Below are 16943 nucleotides of genomic sequence, written 5' to 3' on the forward strand. Positions count from 1 at the left end.
GCTTTATAATCGTTTCAGGCATTGGTCTATATTGTCCAACGCCCAAGATGATGCCACATCATTGCACCACCAGCAGCAATGGGCTGTTCTCTGAGAAAAAACATTGAAATTGACGTTTCCTCATACCACACTTTCCTGATTTTCAAGATGTGGTTTGGAGCAACATTTTTTTTGGAAAATCAATGTCAAATAAGACGTCGTTTTCTGAATCACCACTTTTTCTGACATGGCACCAATGTGGTGTCATTTTCTAAAAAAAAAACAGCATCAATGCCAAATCCTAAAAAGTAAAAGTAAAAAGTCTCAAAAAAAGTAACAATAAAAAGTGTTGCCATCAAAATATTCTCTGTATTGATGGTTAGATTCAAGAATAAAATATAAAACACATATTATGATGGTTTATATGGAGTTTGAATTACCAGAATACACCAAAGAACACTCAGCAGAGGAATTAAAGCATGCATGTATAGATAAGTAAAATAATATAAATCTCAATGATAACTAAAAATTATTAATTTTAACTATAATTGGAATAGTTTTATTTTTTTATTATATATATATATAATATGTATGTATAAGTAAAGTTTCCAATTGGCATGATTTTTTAGTAGAAGCTTTTAAATTTAAAGTGGGAATTATTATTAGGAGTTATTAAGGTTCATTTAAATTAATGGGAGTGGAGTGAGTGAATGGTTTATGAATTCGAAATATGAAATTAAGGGTCTGTTTGATTTGCAGTTAAAATCAAAATTGGAATGGTCTATTCCCATAATCTGTTTGACTCAAATGGGGATCAATCAGATGAATAGAAAGGATTCCAGGAAATCGGGGTCTTCAAAAGGGGTAATGATTCTACATAACAAAACAATTGAAATCAAAATGGACTGATTCCAGACCCCGATTCCTATGATCGAAATGGGCCTTAAGAGTTTTTATTTTTTATTTTTTTTTGTTTTTTGGGTGAACAATGGGCCTTAAGACTTGATGTGGTTACATATATGGAGTTAATGAGTTATATTAACAAACCAATGATATTAAATTATAAAAATTAGGTCAGTAATGGTTTCATATCAGGTTTATCAGTTTGTGACGCCAAAAAAAAAAAAAGTTTATCAATTTGTGACTGTCTCCATCGGCACCGATACACAAGTACACAACCAATATGTGGCCGATACTCACGGCAAGGGTACGGGTGGAAATTGGAATAGCAAGATAAGGTTGAAATGTGATACAAAAAATAAAATGATAAGGCAGCAATGTATGGATAAACCTTGGATGTGGCACCAAACATGCTACACTGCATGCTTTGATGCATTCGATAATCGATACTTAGACGAAAAGGGTATAAATATATGTAGAGTACAAATATTATTATTTTGTTTGTATTTACATCGTACATATTTACAAGGTTTAAAGTATTAATACATATCAGTTTGGTGACTTTCTGATACGCCCCTACAGGAGATATATTGGGGTTTTGACTGAATCAGGAGGTGGAGTCGTCTTAAACCAACTCCCCTGATTTTAAGAAATTTTGAACTTGCATATATATATATATATATATAAAAGGAATGAAAACACTATCAATATCGCCTGATACGCCGTTATTATCGATATTTTAAACTTGCATATTTGTATTTAAACTCTTTCCAAGTGAGCCTTAAAAATTGAGCATCAATTAACCAGTACGATGCTCTTTTATTATTATTATTATTTTTCAGTTTAGAGAATTGTACCTTGACATGATCATTACTGTTTAAACCTATCAACAATTAGACCCAATTCAATTCAATATACAACGTATATTGATGCATATATGATTCTGTATCGTACAATACAGAAATCACATACGCTGAGAACCTTGATGCATGCATGATTCTGTCTCTTGGTCAGAAATCACACAAACAGGAACAAGTTGATACAAGAAAATCAAAAAGTTCAGTAGTTAAAAAATAGGATACAACAAATCACAAGCACTATGCTGAACCATCAATCCTTTCATATCCAATCTTAACCAAGATTTTTGTATCCTTAATTCATTCATATCTCAAAAGTTTACAAATCATCCACCTTTCTTTTTGAAAACCTAATTCTCAATAATGAAAAGAATTGAGCTTCCTGCTTAATCACTAACAACAGAATGCAGGTCACAAAATCTTGGTAACATTATTAGGAACCCTTCTTCATGAATAATCAATACCCAAGAACTCTCCCCCTATAACTGAACAACAATCTTACGCTACCAACTACACATACATATGTTACACAAACGTGTGAAGACCAGTTCTTTCTCTCGGCCTCAACAAAAACCCCAGTGGCCACCTGTCTTCTCATCTCCTTCATTTTCTCAGAAAACGACTTCCAGTTCTAAATGAGTCCTGTATTATAGGGATTGTAGGTTTGCATGGGCACACCAGGGCCATATGGGTGGACTCCGGCTCCATTCGGATTACCAAAAGGATTTGAAGGCTGTTGGTGCTGTGGACCCATCATCATCATCTGTTGCTGTTGCAACATGAAAGCTTGCTGTTGCTGGGCCATTGCTGCCATCTGAACAGAAGGGGGTGTGGCCACTGCACCCGAGGCAAGGAATGGATCATGTGCTGGTCGTTGCATCATTGGTCCTGTCATAGGCATTGGCTCCCATGGATTGTAGCTGACATTCTGGTTGGCTCGCCTAAGCGCATCATCGTATAAGCTGTCCAATGTAAGCTTGTCCAGCCCTCCAGCCTTTATCCCAAGTTAAAAAGTATTAGTACGACTGTTATACAACAATTTTGCTTTTTCTTTTTTTTTTTGTGTCTGTTTCCCATTTTGACCCATAAGCACAAAAAAAAAAAAAGATAGGAAGGAACCCCCTTTCTTGTCCTTTACACATGCATGCATGAGTTGGCAGGGGACTCCAGTTTCTGTTTCTGCCAAGGACATCTACTGGGACAAATCAATAGAACCAGATAATCTCAAACATCTGATTTATTGACTTTCCAGCTTCAATACATTAGTATGAAGAGAACTTGGCCAATTGCAGTTTTAGTTTTTGTACCAAAAAATATCTCTACGAGGACTACCAATGGTGAGTGCCAACAACCTTGGATATGCCCTCCATGTACAACACAGATCAAAAGGCAGGTTCTAAACATCATGGTTATATGCCAACTATGTATAATACAGATCAATAGCTTCTTCAGCCCATCTATTTTGACTTGATAATTCATCGTTAAGAGAACCTATCACATTTATATACCATATGGCATTCTTGCTTCCAAAAGCTACTCAGTCTTAGGCTCAAACATCATAAAAGCAAAACTGTTTTTAAATTCTAGGATAATTGGATGAATAAATTTTACTAAACCAACCCCCAGATCCAGTGACAATTGAATGGTAAATGATTCAGCAACAGGAAACTCATGAAAGAGACAAATTGCAGAACATGAGAACAATACCAGTTTGCTTGCAGCTGTAGCACTCTCATTTGAGCTTGGAGCAGTTACAAGTGCCAATTCCCAGCCTGTAGTTCCATTTACAGGAGGACCAGAAGGGTTGGCAGTTGATGGATCAGCTGCAACACCCCACCGGAAAAAATAATTTCTAACTATTGATTTCAACTGGAAAACAAATCCAATTTCAAAACCAAGATAATAAGAAAATTTTGTGAATTCAAAACACAAAGTAACTTCTAAGTATCATTTTCTTTTTATTTTCCCCATGGCAAGAATAGATTGTAACATATAATAGAGTTAAGAGGCAAAAGTTGCAAAACCCATGAATAAAGTCCTTTACATAAAGAATAAGATCTTCATATCATTAGCTACTTAATTTTATTATTGCTCTTAATGGGGAACTCACCAACTGGAACAATAGCCAGAGCCAGAGCATTTTGTTCATCCAGTTCCGATGCAGCAGGGGTGGGGTCCTTCAAATCCTAGTTACCAAGTAACCAATATTGTCAGGGAGACTGGCTCAGAATTATTAAAATGATCAGGTTAAATTAAATGAAGAAAGTATGGGTTGAGAAATTACCAATAAATCTGGTTGTTCAGAAACAGAATCTTCAACTTTAACTGGTTCTGGTGGAGGTGGGGATGGTGGACGTTCCTCCTGCACTTCAGGGGTCTTCTTATACTCTATAGCTAAAACCACCTTTGGAGCATCAATTTTATCAATGACCTTACATGAAAGGAAAAAAGGAAACATGGTGAGCCTATAGTAGTAGTAGTAATGATGATGATGATGAACAAGAAATTAATATTTTTCCCATAAAATTATCCGTGTTCCTAGAAAACCTTGATCATATTCATAATGCTACTGAAATGACAAAAATAAGTGGTCACTTTTGGAGAAAGCTGATGAGCAAGAATAAAGACACCTCATTGGGAAATTATGATACCTGGATACCTGTACCAAGGTTCAAAGTATCGATACGATATGCCCCATATCGGGCGTATCGTATCGTATCTTTTTACAAATGATACAGTCCGAAACGCCTGTTTCCAGGTGTTTCGGACCCCCATTTTTTTAATAATAAAAAACAGCCTATAATCTTTCCAAAAAACTAAAGTTTGAAAAAAAACTACAAAAAAAATAAGTGTTTCGGCCGTTTCTAAGTACCGATACGATACGGCCGAAACTCGTATCGTATAGATACTTTGAACCTTGACCTGTACATACTGGTTTTGGACACAAAATGTAACTAATACAATACCAGATACTGCGTGGACACTTCTGGAGTATTCTAGAGAATTATCTCTCTCTCTATATATAAAAGTTAAATTAAATTTGGCAAGACTTCTCTTCTTCTCTTTTGGTAAGAAATTTTCTTTGCAAGATAGACTCCCATTTCACCTTAAGGAACACCAGCCTTGCCAATAAATAGCACATATTCTGTTTCGCCCAAATTAATGGAAAACTATATTTAAGCTCCACAAGTTTATTTTGAAGAAGAGGTTTTCTTCTTCTCAGTAGTGAAACTCCAGTCCTCTTTTTTTCTTGGTTAGTGAGGTTCTAGCAGATAAACTGAAATCCAGTAGTGAGACTCTGCTAGTGATCGTATCTTTTTCTATAATTCTCTTTTTGCATTCTTCTCTCGTTTCTTTTGTTTACCAAGCAACCTCAAGCTCTTGTTAATTCCTGCAATTTGAAAATGTCCTTGCCTTTTGCCTCCATAATCTTGCTTGCATCACACACACAAATAATATCCAAAAACAAATACTTAACAGGTAACCAGGAATCATTTACATACAATCAACAAAACTGAAAATGTGGACAAATATCTAGTAGGTATGGAACCTCAGTATTTCAGTTCAAGTTAGCCACAAAGAGGTGTTCAAGTTGAAGTTCTCAAAGGGATAAGAGAAAGCCATGTCCAAAACGTTTGCACATAGGTTGGATGGTCAGATCATTTAATGAGCTTTCCTAAATGACCTAAGAAATAGGATTGTATTAGCAAATGGATGGTTTGCTAATACAAGGTGGGTATAGCAATCATATGAACTATGGGATCCAATGGATGGTTTGTATTAGCAATAGGATTGCTCCAATGACAGAAATAGGTGGGTTGTCTAGTGAGTTCACCCAATCGACCCTGTACGGATATTGAGAATAATTATTCCCCATGATGATAAGCTAGATCAGTTTGTAGACTGAGTACCGATGAGCTGGCCCAGCCCAACCCGTTCTTTATTGGGCTTGGACAAAATTTTAGGCCCACAGGATTGGACTCGGGCTCTAAGCACCAGGCCCATCAATTTTTCAAGCCAGGCTTGGGCTTTCTCAAATAAGCCCAGACTAATAATATTACATATAATAAAAATGTATAATTGTATATTAATAATAGTTTATTAAATTACACTGTAGGTAGGACTTTTATGTCCAGACCAGGCTTTGGGCTTTATATAAGGGCTGGGCTCAGCCCGATGGTCAGGCTGGGCTCGGGCTTGGGCCCTGGACATTTTCTGTTAATAAAGAGTCAAAGCCTGGTTCAGCCCAGGAACAGGTCTACAACAAGCCAGTCACTATTTACAGATATTTTTTAACAAGCCAACATGGAAGAACTTGTATGCAATCATCCATAAACCAATTTCAAAGTTCATTCTAATTCCTAGTAGCAAACTGTATTTTATATTTCTTTGCATGACTTAGTGTAGTTCATCTTTATAGTATTTTTAACCATTTGAGCTGAATTTATTGCTAATTACCAAGAGGAATTCCATACCTGATCCTTGCGAACTGTTGAGGCTCGGGGAGCATCTTTCGCATACTCTTCCATGGCCGTTAGAAATGATGCAGGAGGCTGCATTATTTACAAATAAATGACTAAGAAAAAGTTAAATTGATGGAAAAATAAACGGAAAACATTAAAACAATTTAAATCATCCAAATAAAGAAAAGGCTATAAGTGGAGGTTGACTAGATAGACAAATACCTGCTCGATCTTGATGAATCTTTCTCCACGCCCAAGATCAAGGCTTTTACATATTTCATAGAACTCTGACAATCTCTCTGCCTGAAAGCGAGGAGACAGAGAAATTAAAACAAAAAAAAAAAAACATGAAAGTGGAAATTCCTCCCATTTACAAACAACATAAGGCTAGGATGGTATTTCTGACTTCTGAGCACTAAATCGTAAGAATAATCAATGTATGAAAATGCATACCTGTTGTCCTGCCCTCCTGTATATCTCAAGACCCTTAATGGCATCATGGCGTTGCATCTCAAAGAACTGTAACAATCCATTTGTTATTTCTAAATGATTTACTTAATAGCCAAGTTATTCACCCATGGAGAAGAATAACAACTATACCTTGTCAACCAAATTAACTGTGCCATCAGTAATGGCATTGTAAATCTTGATGCTCTCTGAAGCAACCTATCAAAATGGGGAAAAAAGTAAACAAGGGATAAGAATGCCATTATAAAGTCATTCATCTAGACCATGAGAAAGAAAGCAAAACACCTACAAAATTTACTTACCATTGACACTGCTAACTGAATCACAAAATTATAAACTGCTGCTCCTTGGGGCTGCATATGAATTACAATATAAATGGTTTCTTATGAATAACATCAAGCACTGCAGAAAATATTTACTGTTTGAATAATCATGTAATAACAACACTACTAAGTGGGATGAAAACCTATTAACTATGAAGAGTAATTTATAAATGTTACCTGGCAACCAAGTACACGAAAAAGAAGCTGTTGCAAAGCTGGTAACTGCTCAAGCAATTCAACAGTGTCCAGATCCTTGGTTCTCTGTCAGCAGCAGACAAAATTATAATCAAGAATGAAAATAGCAATATACTTCTCAAATCAAATCACTATTCTAGGTAAACCTATCCACCACCATAAATAAAAAGGTAAGTGAAATTAAGGTGTGAATTCATAATCAACCCCCAACAATAATGTAGGTTTGAAATACAAAAAGGAAAAACACCCAATTTTGAGCCAAAAGCAAGGCCTAAGAAATATGTTCTTTCCCCAGTAAGAACACTAGACTTTGCTCAAGTAGCTGTTATCAGTATTCTCTTTTGCCAAATTAAAAAGCAACCTTTTTTTGCTCTGCAACTATGTTATTTGCTTGCAAAGTTAGAACCCTCCCTCTCATAGTCATGAAACTCCACCATCTCCTTCTCTTGGTGAAACTCTAACCCAAAGGATTGGACTTGCTACTCGGACTCTTATCAATATCCCACCTGATACTGACAGAGCCTCTCCTACTTGCTTTATGAGATTAGACATCTTTTAATGCCTAATTCATCTGTCTTGAAATGGATTCCAAGGGTCTTAAACACTAAGGCTAAAGAGAACATGTAAGTATTTAGCCAGCTGACTGCATAACCATGGGTGGACTCTGTTCTGCATTGGCATGTTCAACTTGTACATTACTTTTCATGTTCTCTTTCAACATAATATTTGGACCATTACCATTCAAAAGAAAGAAAGCTATCCCTCACTGGTTTTTTTTTATCAGCAAAAGCTATCCCTCACTTTATCTCTATTTCATTTGTCATTTCTTCCATTTGTTATCAAAACACCATCAAAAAGTTATAAAACCTTGATTTATCAAAAAAAATATATAGAACTTTGGGCAAAATGGAGCAATTCACGTTCATCTAGGATCTGCCTGCATCAGACACATCTTGATCTAGAAGCATAAATTTTCAGTCACAAATTTTTACCCTTACCCTTTAAAAGGACAAGAAGTTCTTCACATGTCAATGCCACAATGGAAGTGAAGCAATTCTTACTCCATCCGAACATGTCTTCAACTAAAAGATTGAACAGATTTTGCAATAGTACTAATGGATCATTTTTTCCTTTTTTACCCAAAATAGCAGACTGGAAATCTTTAGAGTAAGAATGCAATACTGAAGTGAAGCTCATTTCTTTAATCCACCTTATTTGTCTTTCTTTTTCCGTGTTTAGTACCAGATAAAATTATTTAATTCAAGGAAAAGAATGTAAAACAAAGACAAATAACAGACCTTAAATCAGGGAAATTTGAAACAGAAAAATAATGTTCTTAGATTCAACCGAATAATATTCTTACCAGGCGATCTGTCTCAACATCATACTTCAACACATGGAAGCATTCCAACCTCTCCTCTAAGAATAAAGCATATGTACGGACCCATGCAGAATAATCCCATGCTGAACATGTCATCAATAGAGAAGTCACACAAAAGATTTATTTGCATTTTGAAATCATATGGAAAGCATTTCCTTAGAAGAATTAGTACCATTTGGACTGGAATCATCTTTGAAGTGAGCCATGTTGAGAATGTGGCTTCTGCTCCTGCCATAATTAATGAGTTCCTCACGAAAAGTGGGGTCCACTTCTCTCAAAGCACGATGTATAACAATCAGTGTTTTCAAAGCAACCTAAACACCAAGAAGAAAACTGTGTCAGCCAAATTCCAAGAAATACAATTAAATTGATCGACACTGAAACCATAATTTAACAACATAAACGTTGAATATAAGTAACTGACAATTGTCATTAGCAGGATATAACCAAGTTATCCATGTAAGACTGGATCCATGTGAAAGAGGTATAACCAACCATTCAAAGTTAAAAAGCAGCAGAAAAAGTACCCTCTTCACAGCTCAGGATATCAAAATAGCATATGAACAAAACTAAGAAGTGGTACTTTGATAGAAAAGTAGACTGAGGGGTTAATAAGCAAGAAATGACACAAAGTAAACCAAAATCTTATAAAAAAAGACAAACCAAATAGTCTTTATATTATACCCCTAAAAGCAACAAATGACATTTGTTGCTTTTAGGTTAAAAGCAATTCCATCTCCCCATGTTTAGTTAATCTAGCATACAATGTGATTTTACAATTCACATACCGCCCAATTATGTGTCTTTGCAAGACGCCTGGCAAGAGCATGGATGCAGTAGGCAACATCAGCACGAGGCCTTGTAGCCGAAATTGCAGCAAAAATAGCTGAAAAACAAAATGAAAAGATCCTGATTTATCAATAATCTTTTGTAAGAGAGGAGAAAATCAGAAAAATTATGAGCAGAAAGGAACATATACAACTCCATAAGACACAGAATCTGGTGTCATGGAGGTTAGGTAAAGTAGGATGAGATTAACCCAAGGGTCATACAACAGATTGACAAACCAATTTAACAGGACACAGAAGATGACTTGAATTTCTCTCCTTCTTGAAGCAAGATAAGAATGTCTTCTATAGAAATAATTAAAGCAAAGACACTCTTTCAATAAATAAACATAAAAAAAAAACGTAAACTTTGAGAAATAGCTGGATGTGGTAAGTACTACACATCCAATGACAAGATATATTATCAGAATGAAGAATAGGTAATTCAAAGATGTAACAATATGCTAATCTTTCCTAAAGGAGAGAAAGAAACAAAGCCTTTAAAGTGAAACATGATCAAAGCCATGGTTCAAGAAGCTATTCGGATATTGAAGCACAGAACAACACAGGTAACTAAAGCTAGATGCTTGTATATGTAGAGAGAGAGAGGCAACCACTCACCCTTTATATGTTTTTCTTTTGCCGGGCGTTCGACATGATTTGTGGCCTTAACAATGGCAATATCTAACTCCTGTCAAATTCAATATCTACCTTTAAAAAACTGAAGATTACCCAACTCCATAATTATTCTCATTAAGATTTAACTTATCTCACCTTGTAATCACTGTTAACTTTGGCCAACCCAACAGTAGTGGAGTCTTTGATGGCTCCAAGGGCTTTCCTCAAGCTCTTTTGTGTACCTCCTCCAGACATGCTCTCCCGATTACAGTGTTCTACAAAGACAGAACAGAGGAGCTCCATCCCTTATATTTATTATTTTCTTTTTTTTTCACATTCTACAGCCTCAGTAGAGAACTTAAGCATGATTTGAAAATAATATGGCTAGGATAAATAATTTTGAACGATTACAAGGCCAAATCAGTTAAGCACTTGAAATTTCTAATCGGAACATTTGTTATTTGCCAATAAGAACTAATATTTGGAATTTAGATTTCCCTGATTATATGAGACAATTCGTACAGCCGAAGTTCAGAATTTTACATAGCGGCAGCAATTGCCAATTGGCAAGCAAGAAAATGAGTGTTAATAACCTCAGCAGATAAAAATGAAACACACAACTCCATGAAACTCATATAGATCTATAGAGTCCAAATCAAAGCTTTACAGCCTCCAATTACGTCAGTAAATCCAAATCAACATCAAATAATTCGAAATGGAAAACGGAAGACAAAAATATTCCCAATCGACACCGGATGTCTCAACCCGAGAACTCCAACCAACACAATTTCTGTACTGCAAAACGGTAACCGAACTAATACAGCACAGACAAAACTGAACCATCATCATTTACTTCGAAACCAAACCAGAAAGAGATAAGAAAAGCCAAAACATAGATTCTAAAAAACATCATGAACAACAACAAGAAGTCAAGAACAGAAAAACATTGCCTATGGTGAAATCAAAAAGGAAGCATACGAACAAAGAAGAAAAGGTAAAAAAACAAAATGAACTCGATCTAATCGAGCAGAAAACAAGCAAAATGAAATATACAATACTCTTGGTTACTCTCATAACCAAAAAAACTGACAAGAAAAAAGAGTGCGTTCTTGTTATTCCTTCGAATTCAGTACGAAAGCGAATCGAAGAGAGATCAGAGAACTCAAACTTACCTCAATCTGAATCAACACAGAGTCAGACTGTCAGAGAGAGAGAGAAGGTCTGAGGGAGGGAGGAGACGAGAAGAGGCAGCGTCGAGCTGGTATGGTCGGCGACCACCCAAAAATTCAGAGAAAAGAAAATTGAATAATTGGTTGGGTCGTCGGCGTCGTTAACAAATTTTTTATATTTTCATTTTTCAATTTTAGAGAGAGAGAGAGAGAGATTTCTGATTTTCTCCTGCGCGCGCCTTAACCACAGTCAACTCTAATTCTTTTACCTCGGTCAGAATCTACCATCTATGATGTAATACTCCTTATTAAAAATGTAATATACTACAATTTAACTTTGGTCCTTTTGATATTAAAACAACGACGTCATTCATACGTGGCACATATCTATGTTCGACATGCATTGATTTAATTACGGTATTACCAGATTAACTTGTACCCAGATCTATGAGATCATTGATGGACTGGTGCTGATCTTATCTGAACTGAAGCTAGACTATAACAAGAATGACAGTCGGGACTCGGGACAACTCGGGAGACACCATGAGAGAGAAAGCATAGAGCAGCGTTGGAACGAGGAAAAGCTAAAAGATTGCCAGCTGGCAACAGATTAAACGCAGCAGAATTTTGAATTTTCTTTCACAATCTAGGCTTGGTTTTCCATTTATATTACATAAATGCCATCCATTGGAAGCTTCATCCACTGGGTCCCGCTCAGGTAACTTCTGGGGTGAATATCAGCCGTTTGATTTGTTGACTTTTTTCTTTAGCAGCCTTCGTTTTTGACTTCGGGGGTTTTTCTAGAAGGAGCTGTCTAGGTTGGTCCCTTTCCGGTTTCCACCGTGCAAGCGTACCACGTCTTTCTGACGGATCTCTTGGATTGCGTTTGGACGTAAGCTTAAAGTCTTCTCAGCCAGAATTATGTCACTTCTGCAACAGAGAGCCTTATTGGCTTATTTTCTGTTTTTAGAAAATTTTCCATGTTTGGACCTAATGGGCCCCCACGAAGAACTGCTGGACTTTTGCTTAAACGATCTGACAGATTGAGCTTTGGACCAGAACCATAATTACTCCTTTTGTGGGATTTTGTAATAGAGAGATGGAGTGGTGTAAGGCCCACCAATTGTTGTAAAATCCAATTTTAAATTTATTCCACATTAGAAAATTATAAGTTTTGTTTTCAGTATTTTAATAGGAGTTGATTTACACTTCTTAGAATTAGTAGAGGAGAGTATGGGGGTTCGATACCGTGCAACGCGTGCACACGCATGTGTGTGGCGCAATGAGACGCACTTTGCTCGCACCCACGTGGCTCGTGAAGGGCGGCTTTGGTTTTGATGCGATACTGACCGTTGATCACTGTTGATGAGATCAATGGTCATGATTCGATCGGGTGTGATCAAAAGGCACAATTCAAAGTTAACAGTCATTAACTGTTAACTACTTTTTAAACAGTCACAATGTTTGAAATTGTGATTGTTCAAGGTGCCTTCTCTGAACCAGCACCTATCTTTTCTTCATACATCTTCATAAACTATTTAAGGAGCATGAATCAGACTCCAAAAACACACAATTTCGAAATTCACTATCTCTCTCTCTTAGTCCGACCTGCTACAGTCTCACAGAAAGTTTCTTTGAAGACTCTTCAACTTTGCTGGTTGCAAATTCTCACCCAAGGCTCTGTTATATCCTGGGAACAAATTTGCCTGTAACCCAACGGCAAACTCAGTGAAACTGAATGGGGGCAAATAACATTCTAAAGACAGTGTCTTCAGACATGCCTCAGAGTTTCTCCTCCAAAATTACAGTCACCCCATTTTCCCAACACCAATTGCTTGCTCAATTCACTGAGTTCAACTCAATTCAATTGAACCCTGTTAAAGTGTGCATCAGATTCTTCAATTAGATGCATTATTTGAAGTAAGGTTACTGCATTGATGGGAGGAGTGATTCAGAAATCACCAAGTAATTCTTTGACCGCATTGGTTGGTGCAAAACTGCAAATTCTGATTTACAGGGTGTTTGTTTAATAAACGTTGTTATATAAGTATTATTTAGTAGTTTCTCTCTTGTTCTTTTGTATGCATCAAAATGATGAAAGTGGATTTTGGTTTTTGTGCATGTTTATCATTTATGGAAGTTATTTTTAAAAACTTTTACAAACAGTCATGCATTTTTCACTGTTAAGCTGATGTAAAACCTAATTGTCATAAACGATTGTAATTATTATTTTTCTTAGTTTTATAAATAAATAAAATACAAAATAAAAAAAGATAAACTAAACCAAACACATACTTATTTTATTCAAATAAATACATATTATAAAATAACCAGACTCAGATTTTTAATCAGGTTGGATATTCGGATGGGGTATTAGACTTTCTTAAGTCCATTGACAGCCCTAATAGGAAAGACAAAAGTTGTTGCACATTTGGAGAAGACACTAAAAGACACATTCCAACACTGTTAATATGATCTGACATGGCACATCTCACCATGATATTGGGACCCTTCATGTATGAGATGTGCGGTATCACTGTATCAGACTAGTTCAAATCTGCACCCCCACATACACATCTCAGCGTGCATTGGGAATCTCTCTCGAAATTGTCAATGAAAGATGTTTACAATACACCGTTGAAATGTGCTGTGAGGCACCTATGGGGCACTGACGTGAATTCTCTCCCAAACAGGCACTAAGCACATTTTAAGTCCTAAAATCCAAAGGGTAGGAATTTGGAAATGGAATTCATTTCCAATTCCACTCACACGATCCCCAAAGGCAGCCAAGACATGCTCGGCCTCACTTGCCCCAACAGGCCAATATCCCGGTTCTTTGTAGTCCTCTCCATTTTTGAAGCAAAAAACACAGGGCGGTAAATAAAACCGGTGTTTGCCTGCTTGGACAAAATAGGACTTGCAACCAAACACCGCTTAAGACGGTGAATACCGAGAACACGGACGTCACTCGTAATATGCTTTAGATCCATGGGCATTTTCATCTACATGCCACGTGCGGCCACCAGCAAGTGCCAGCTGTGGTTAGCGTGAAGATCTCACATCCATTTCAACGAAAAGACAACTATACCCTTTACACCTTTTTCTTTTGTTGGTAACGGAAAAGACAAACAATTAGCAAATGTAAAAGGGAGAGGCATCTGTCAACTATCATATGTGGAGTGAAGAGGAATGAAGGTCGAATTTGTCTTTTCTTCCGGGGTGGTTGGTGTTCTTATTCCTGGTTCTATGGTCTGCTTGGTTCAGGTGTGGTTCGCAATTCGCTTTCATTCAGGGATGGAACGCGTCAGCTGGGGGACCAACTGGCAGAGTGGATGGTCTCTTCTTAGGATCCAAGCAGTGGGACCCATTCCCATAATTGTAAATAATGTTGAACAACTGGCTACTTTTTGACGTAGAAAAGAACTTAGGTCAAAAGATTGGTTTGGGTTTCAATTGATTTGAGGCCGCTCTTTTCTCTGTACTTTCCCTAAAGCATCAGACATTCCACGTCAGCAAGGCCTGATCTGTGCCCGATTCGGGTTTTAAACTTGAATTCACATCTGTGAACTCTTTAAACTTTTGGAGTCCGTTTAATGATATGACATGTCAGCACCATGCACATGGGACCCATATATCATGCTGATGTGTTGTATCATACTCAGAATCCCGGATCCTCCTCATAAAATTATCCTGACATCCAAATGTATGGCTGCAATTCAAGGTGGGTAGAATCCGATTCCACATCCAATGATGCCGTTTGCTCCAGAAAATGGCAACATATTAGTGTCATGTAAGAAAAAACAGTGCTCCAGAAAATGCCTGTTTGTTTGGAACTGCTTTCTCATAAAAAACGGTGTTTCAAGTCGCACCTTGAAAATCAGGAAGACATGACTTGAAGCAATGTTGACTTTGACATTTCTTGGAATTTGCAGCTCATTACTGCCAATAGGGACATGAGGTGATAGTAACAGACATGATGTGGCACTATATAATAGGTAGCAGTGCTGAAAACATTTCCTAGAGCATTGGTATCAAACAGAAAGCGTTGTTGTTGCTCTAGGAAATATCCTACCCAACAGCAACGTTTCCAAACAAAAAAAAAAGGTGCGTTTTCAGAGAAAATGGTGCTTCTAACCCATACACCAGTGCAGCATCAATGCCAGACATGTACTAAAACTGCATCCATTTAATAATTGGATTGAGTGCCGGAATTAATTCCATCCAAGCCCAATTTACATTTATACTATATATAGTATAGTTATGTATTTGTATAAATATTTTATATAATTATATAAAGTTTATAATTAATAAATTCAGTATTTTATATTTATATAAATTCATTATATATTAACATTATTTAATTTTTAATTCTTTTGTTTCAATAACAATAATAAGGCGGATTCAGGTTTAAATTGAACCCAATCCATATCCAATGTTTCAGATTTTGGATGAAATGCATCTATGAAATTTCAATAATTGAATTGGATTCAAATGTGGCTGGATCCAGATCGAATACAACCCAGTTATAGCCATGTGAACAGAGAGACTGTCAAATATAACCATTTTTTCAGTGGAGAATGGGACAGAGTTGGGTGCACATGAGTAGGGCTCTCAGTGGGTCAATTCCACCCAATCATCCACTGGATCAAACCGAATAGATAATATCGATTCTGGTTCTGTAATTGTGTTCTAATTATTTGGTCAAGTTCTGATTCTTGTGTTTTTTTTTTTTCTAAATTGACTATTTTTCAATAATATATAAAGTTTTTCTAGTTTTCTTGTACTTTTTATTATATTTTTATGTCTAAAAGGATAATTTTGATAGATAATATATAAGATAATTTTGGTTAAAACTTAAAAATACTCAATTTATTAATATAAATTATTTATTATTTTACTGTCATTTTTATTCCAAATTATAATCTAGACGGTTTTAAGTCTATTGTTTTGTTCCAACTAACAATCATTTCAAAATTTGTATAGGCTATCCCGAACCAAATCCGACCGCTGACATCCCTACGACGACATGAAGGGAAAATTTTGGCTGTCTAGAGGTTCGACAGCCTGTGAGAGCCCATGGGCAGCACATGACACAGGCTCTTGCATCTTAGATGAGATTCAACCTAATGAAGTCGCTAATAAATCAGAAGGATTATTATTTACTACTCTTCCATCTCTTGAGAAACCAAGAACAGAGATTTTCTGCGTGCTTGTGTAAGTCACTCGCTGGCAAACCCGTGAGTAAATTCACTTGCTGGCAAATTCAGTGGAAAAGGGTTTTACTGTTTGATGTTTCGGAGAATTAAAAAAAAAGGAAAAAGAAAAGGTGTTTTGGATAATCAATCATGTACCTTGAGCTCATTCACACAAGCAAAGATGAAAGAAAGCCATTTTCATCATTTTCCTCGAAAGATTTAGGTTCTCTTTCCCTTCTCCTTGAACTCTGAAACCTTCTCTTGTTATCGTTTGACGGAAAATAAGAGAGCAATAGAAAGTTGAAAGAAATCCCTTCAACAAATTTTGTGAAACTACCTAAGAACTTTCTCCCAACTCTTTTTTCTCATTTTCTATCAAACCAAAGATAGCCTCAGGGAAAACCAGTGCCACCATTAGCAAATAGCAAGGCAAAACTGCAACAGACCACTGCTAATGAAGCTCGGTCTTCATCATTTAGGCAGTCTGGGTTCCCCATTTCAGCCTTCAATGTAGCATCTGGGTGCCCACCCCCCACCCCACCACACACACACAGAAAAGGAGAAAGAG

At 36.5% G+C, this 16943-nt stretch overlaps 1 protein-coding gene across 2 annotated transcripts; it reads right to left on the reverse strand.

Annotated features, from left to right (window-relative positions):
- Positions 1–1996: 1996 nt before the first annotated feature.
- LOC104586138 (putative clathrin assembly protein At5g35200) lies at positions 1997–11371 on the reverse strand. 2 transcript variants are annotated; one of them, XM_010243282.3, is made up of 16 exons: positions 11184–11371; positions 10168–10286; positions 10015–10084; positions 9355–9452; positions 8739–8880; positions 8549–8649; positions 7168–7251; positions 6970–7020; positions 6800–6865; positions 6653–6718; positions 6422–6502; positions 6212–6289; positions 4021–4167; positions 3847–3922; positions 3444–3559; positions 1997–2730 (listed from the first exon to the last, which is right to left on the reverse strand). In XM_010243282.3, exons 2-16 carry the CDS (start codon positions 10264–10266, stop codon positions 2368–2370), a joined length of 1638 nt encoding a protein of 545 aa, XP_010241584.1. In that variant the 5' UTR covers positions 10267–10286; positions 11184–11371; the 3' UTR covers positions 1997–2367. The 2 variants fall into 2 exon arrangements, with proteins under 2 accessions (XP_010241584.1, XP_088754251.1); XM_088898125.1 differs by having other exon boundaries at positions 10168–10316; positions 11184–11271.
- Between the last annotated feature and the right edge of the window lie 5572 nt (positions 11372–16943).

This window comes from Nelumbo nucifera, chromosome 2, assembly GCF_055504915.1.
Source record: "Nelumbo nucifera cultivar China Antique chromosome 2, China Antique-T2T, whole genome shotgun sequence".
NCBI lineage: Eukaryota > Viridiplantae > Streptophyta > Magnoliopsida > Proteales > Nelumbonaceae > Nelumbo > Nelumbo nucifera.

What these genes read in the sequence shown, in the direction of transcription:
- LOC104586138 (XM_088898125.1), bottom strand. Translation starts at nt 10,314, where the DNA reads ATGGAGCTCCTCTGTTCTGTCTTTGTAGAACACTGTAATCGGGAGAGC. An exon ending in TTCAGTTAGCAGTGTCAATG is followed by an intron (nt 6,866 to 6,969) that starts GTAAGTAAATTT and finishes CCATTTTGATAG; the next exon opens with GTTGCTTCAGAGAGCATCAA. An exon ending in GATTCATCAAGATCGAGCAG is followed by an intron (nt 6,290 to 6,421) that starts GTATTTGTCTAT and finishes TAAATAATGCAG; the next exon opens with CCTCCTGCATCATTTCTAAC.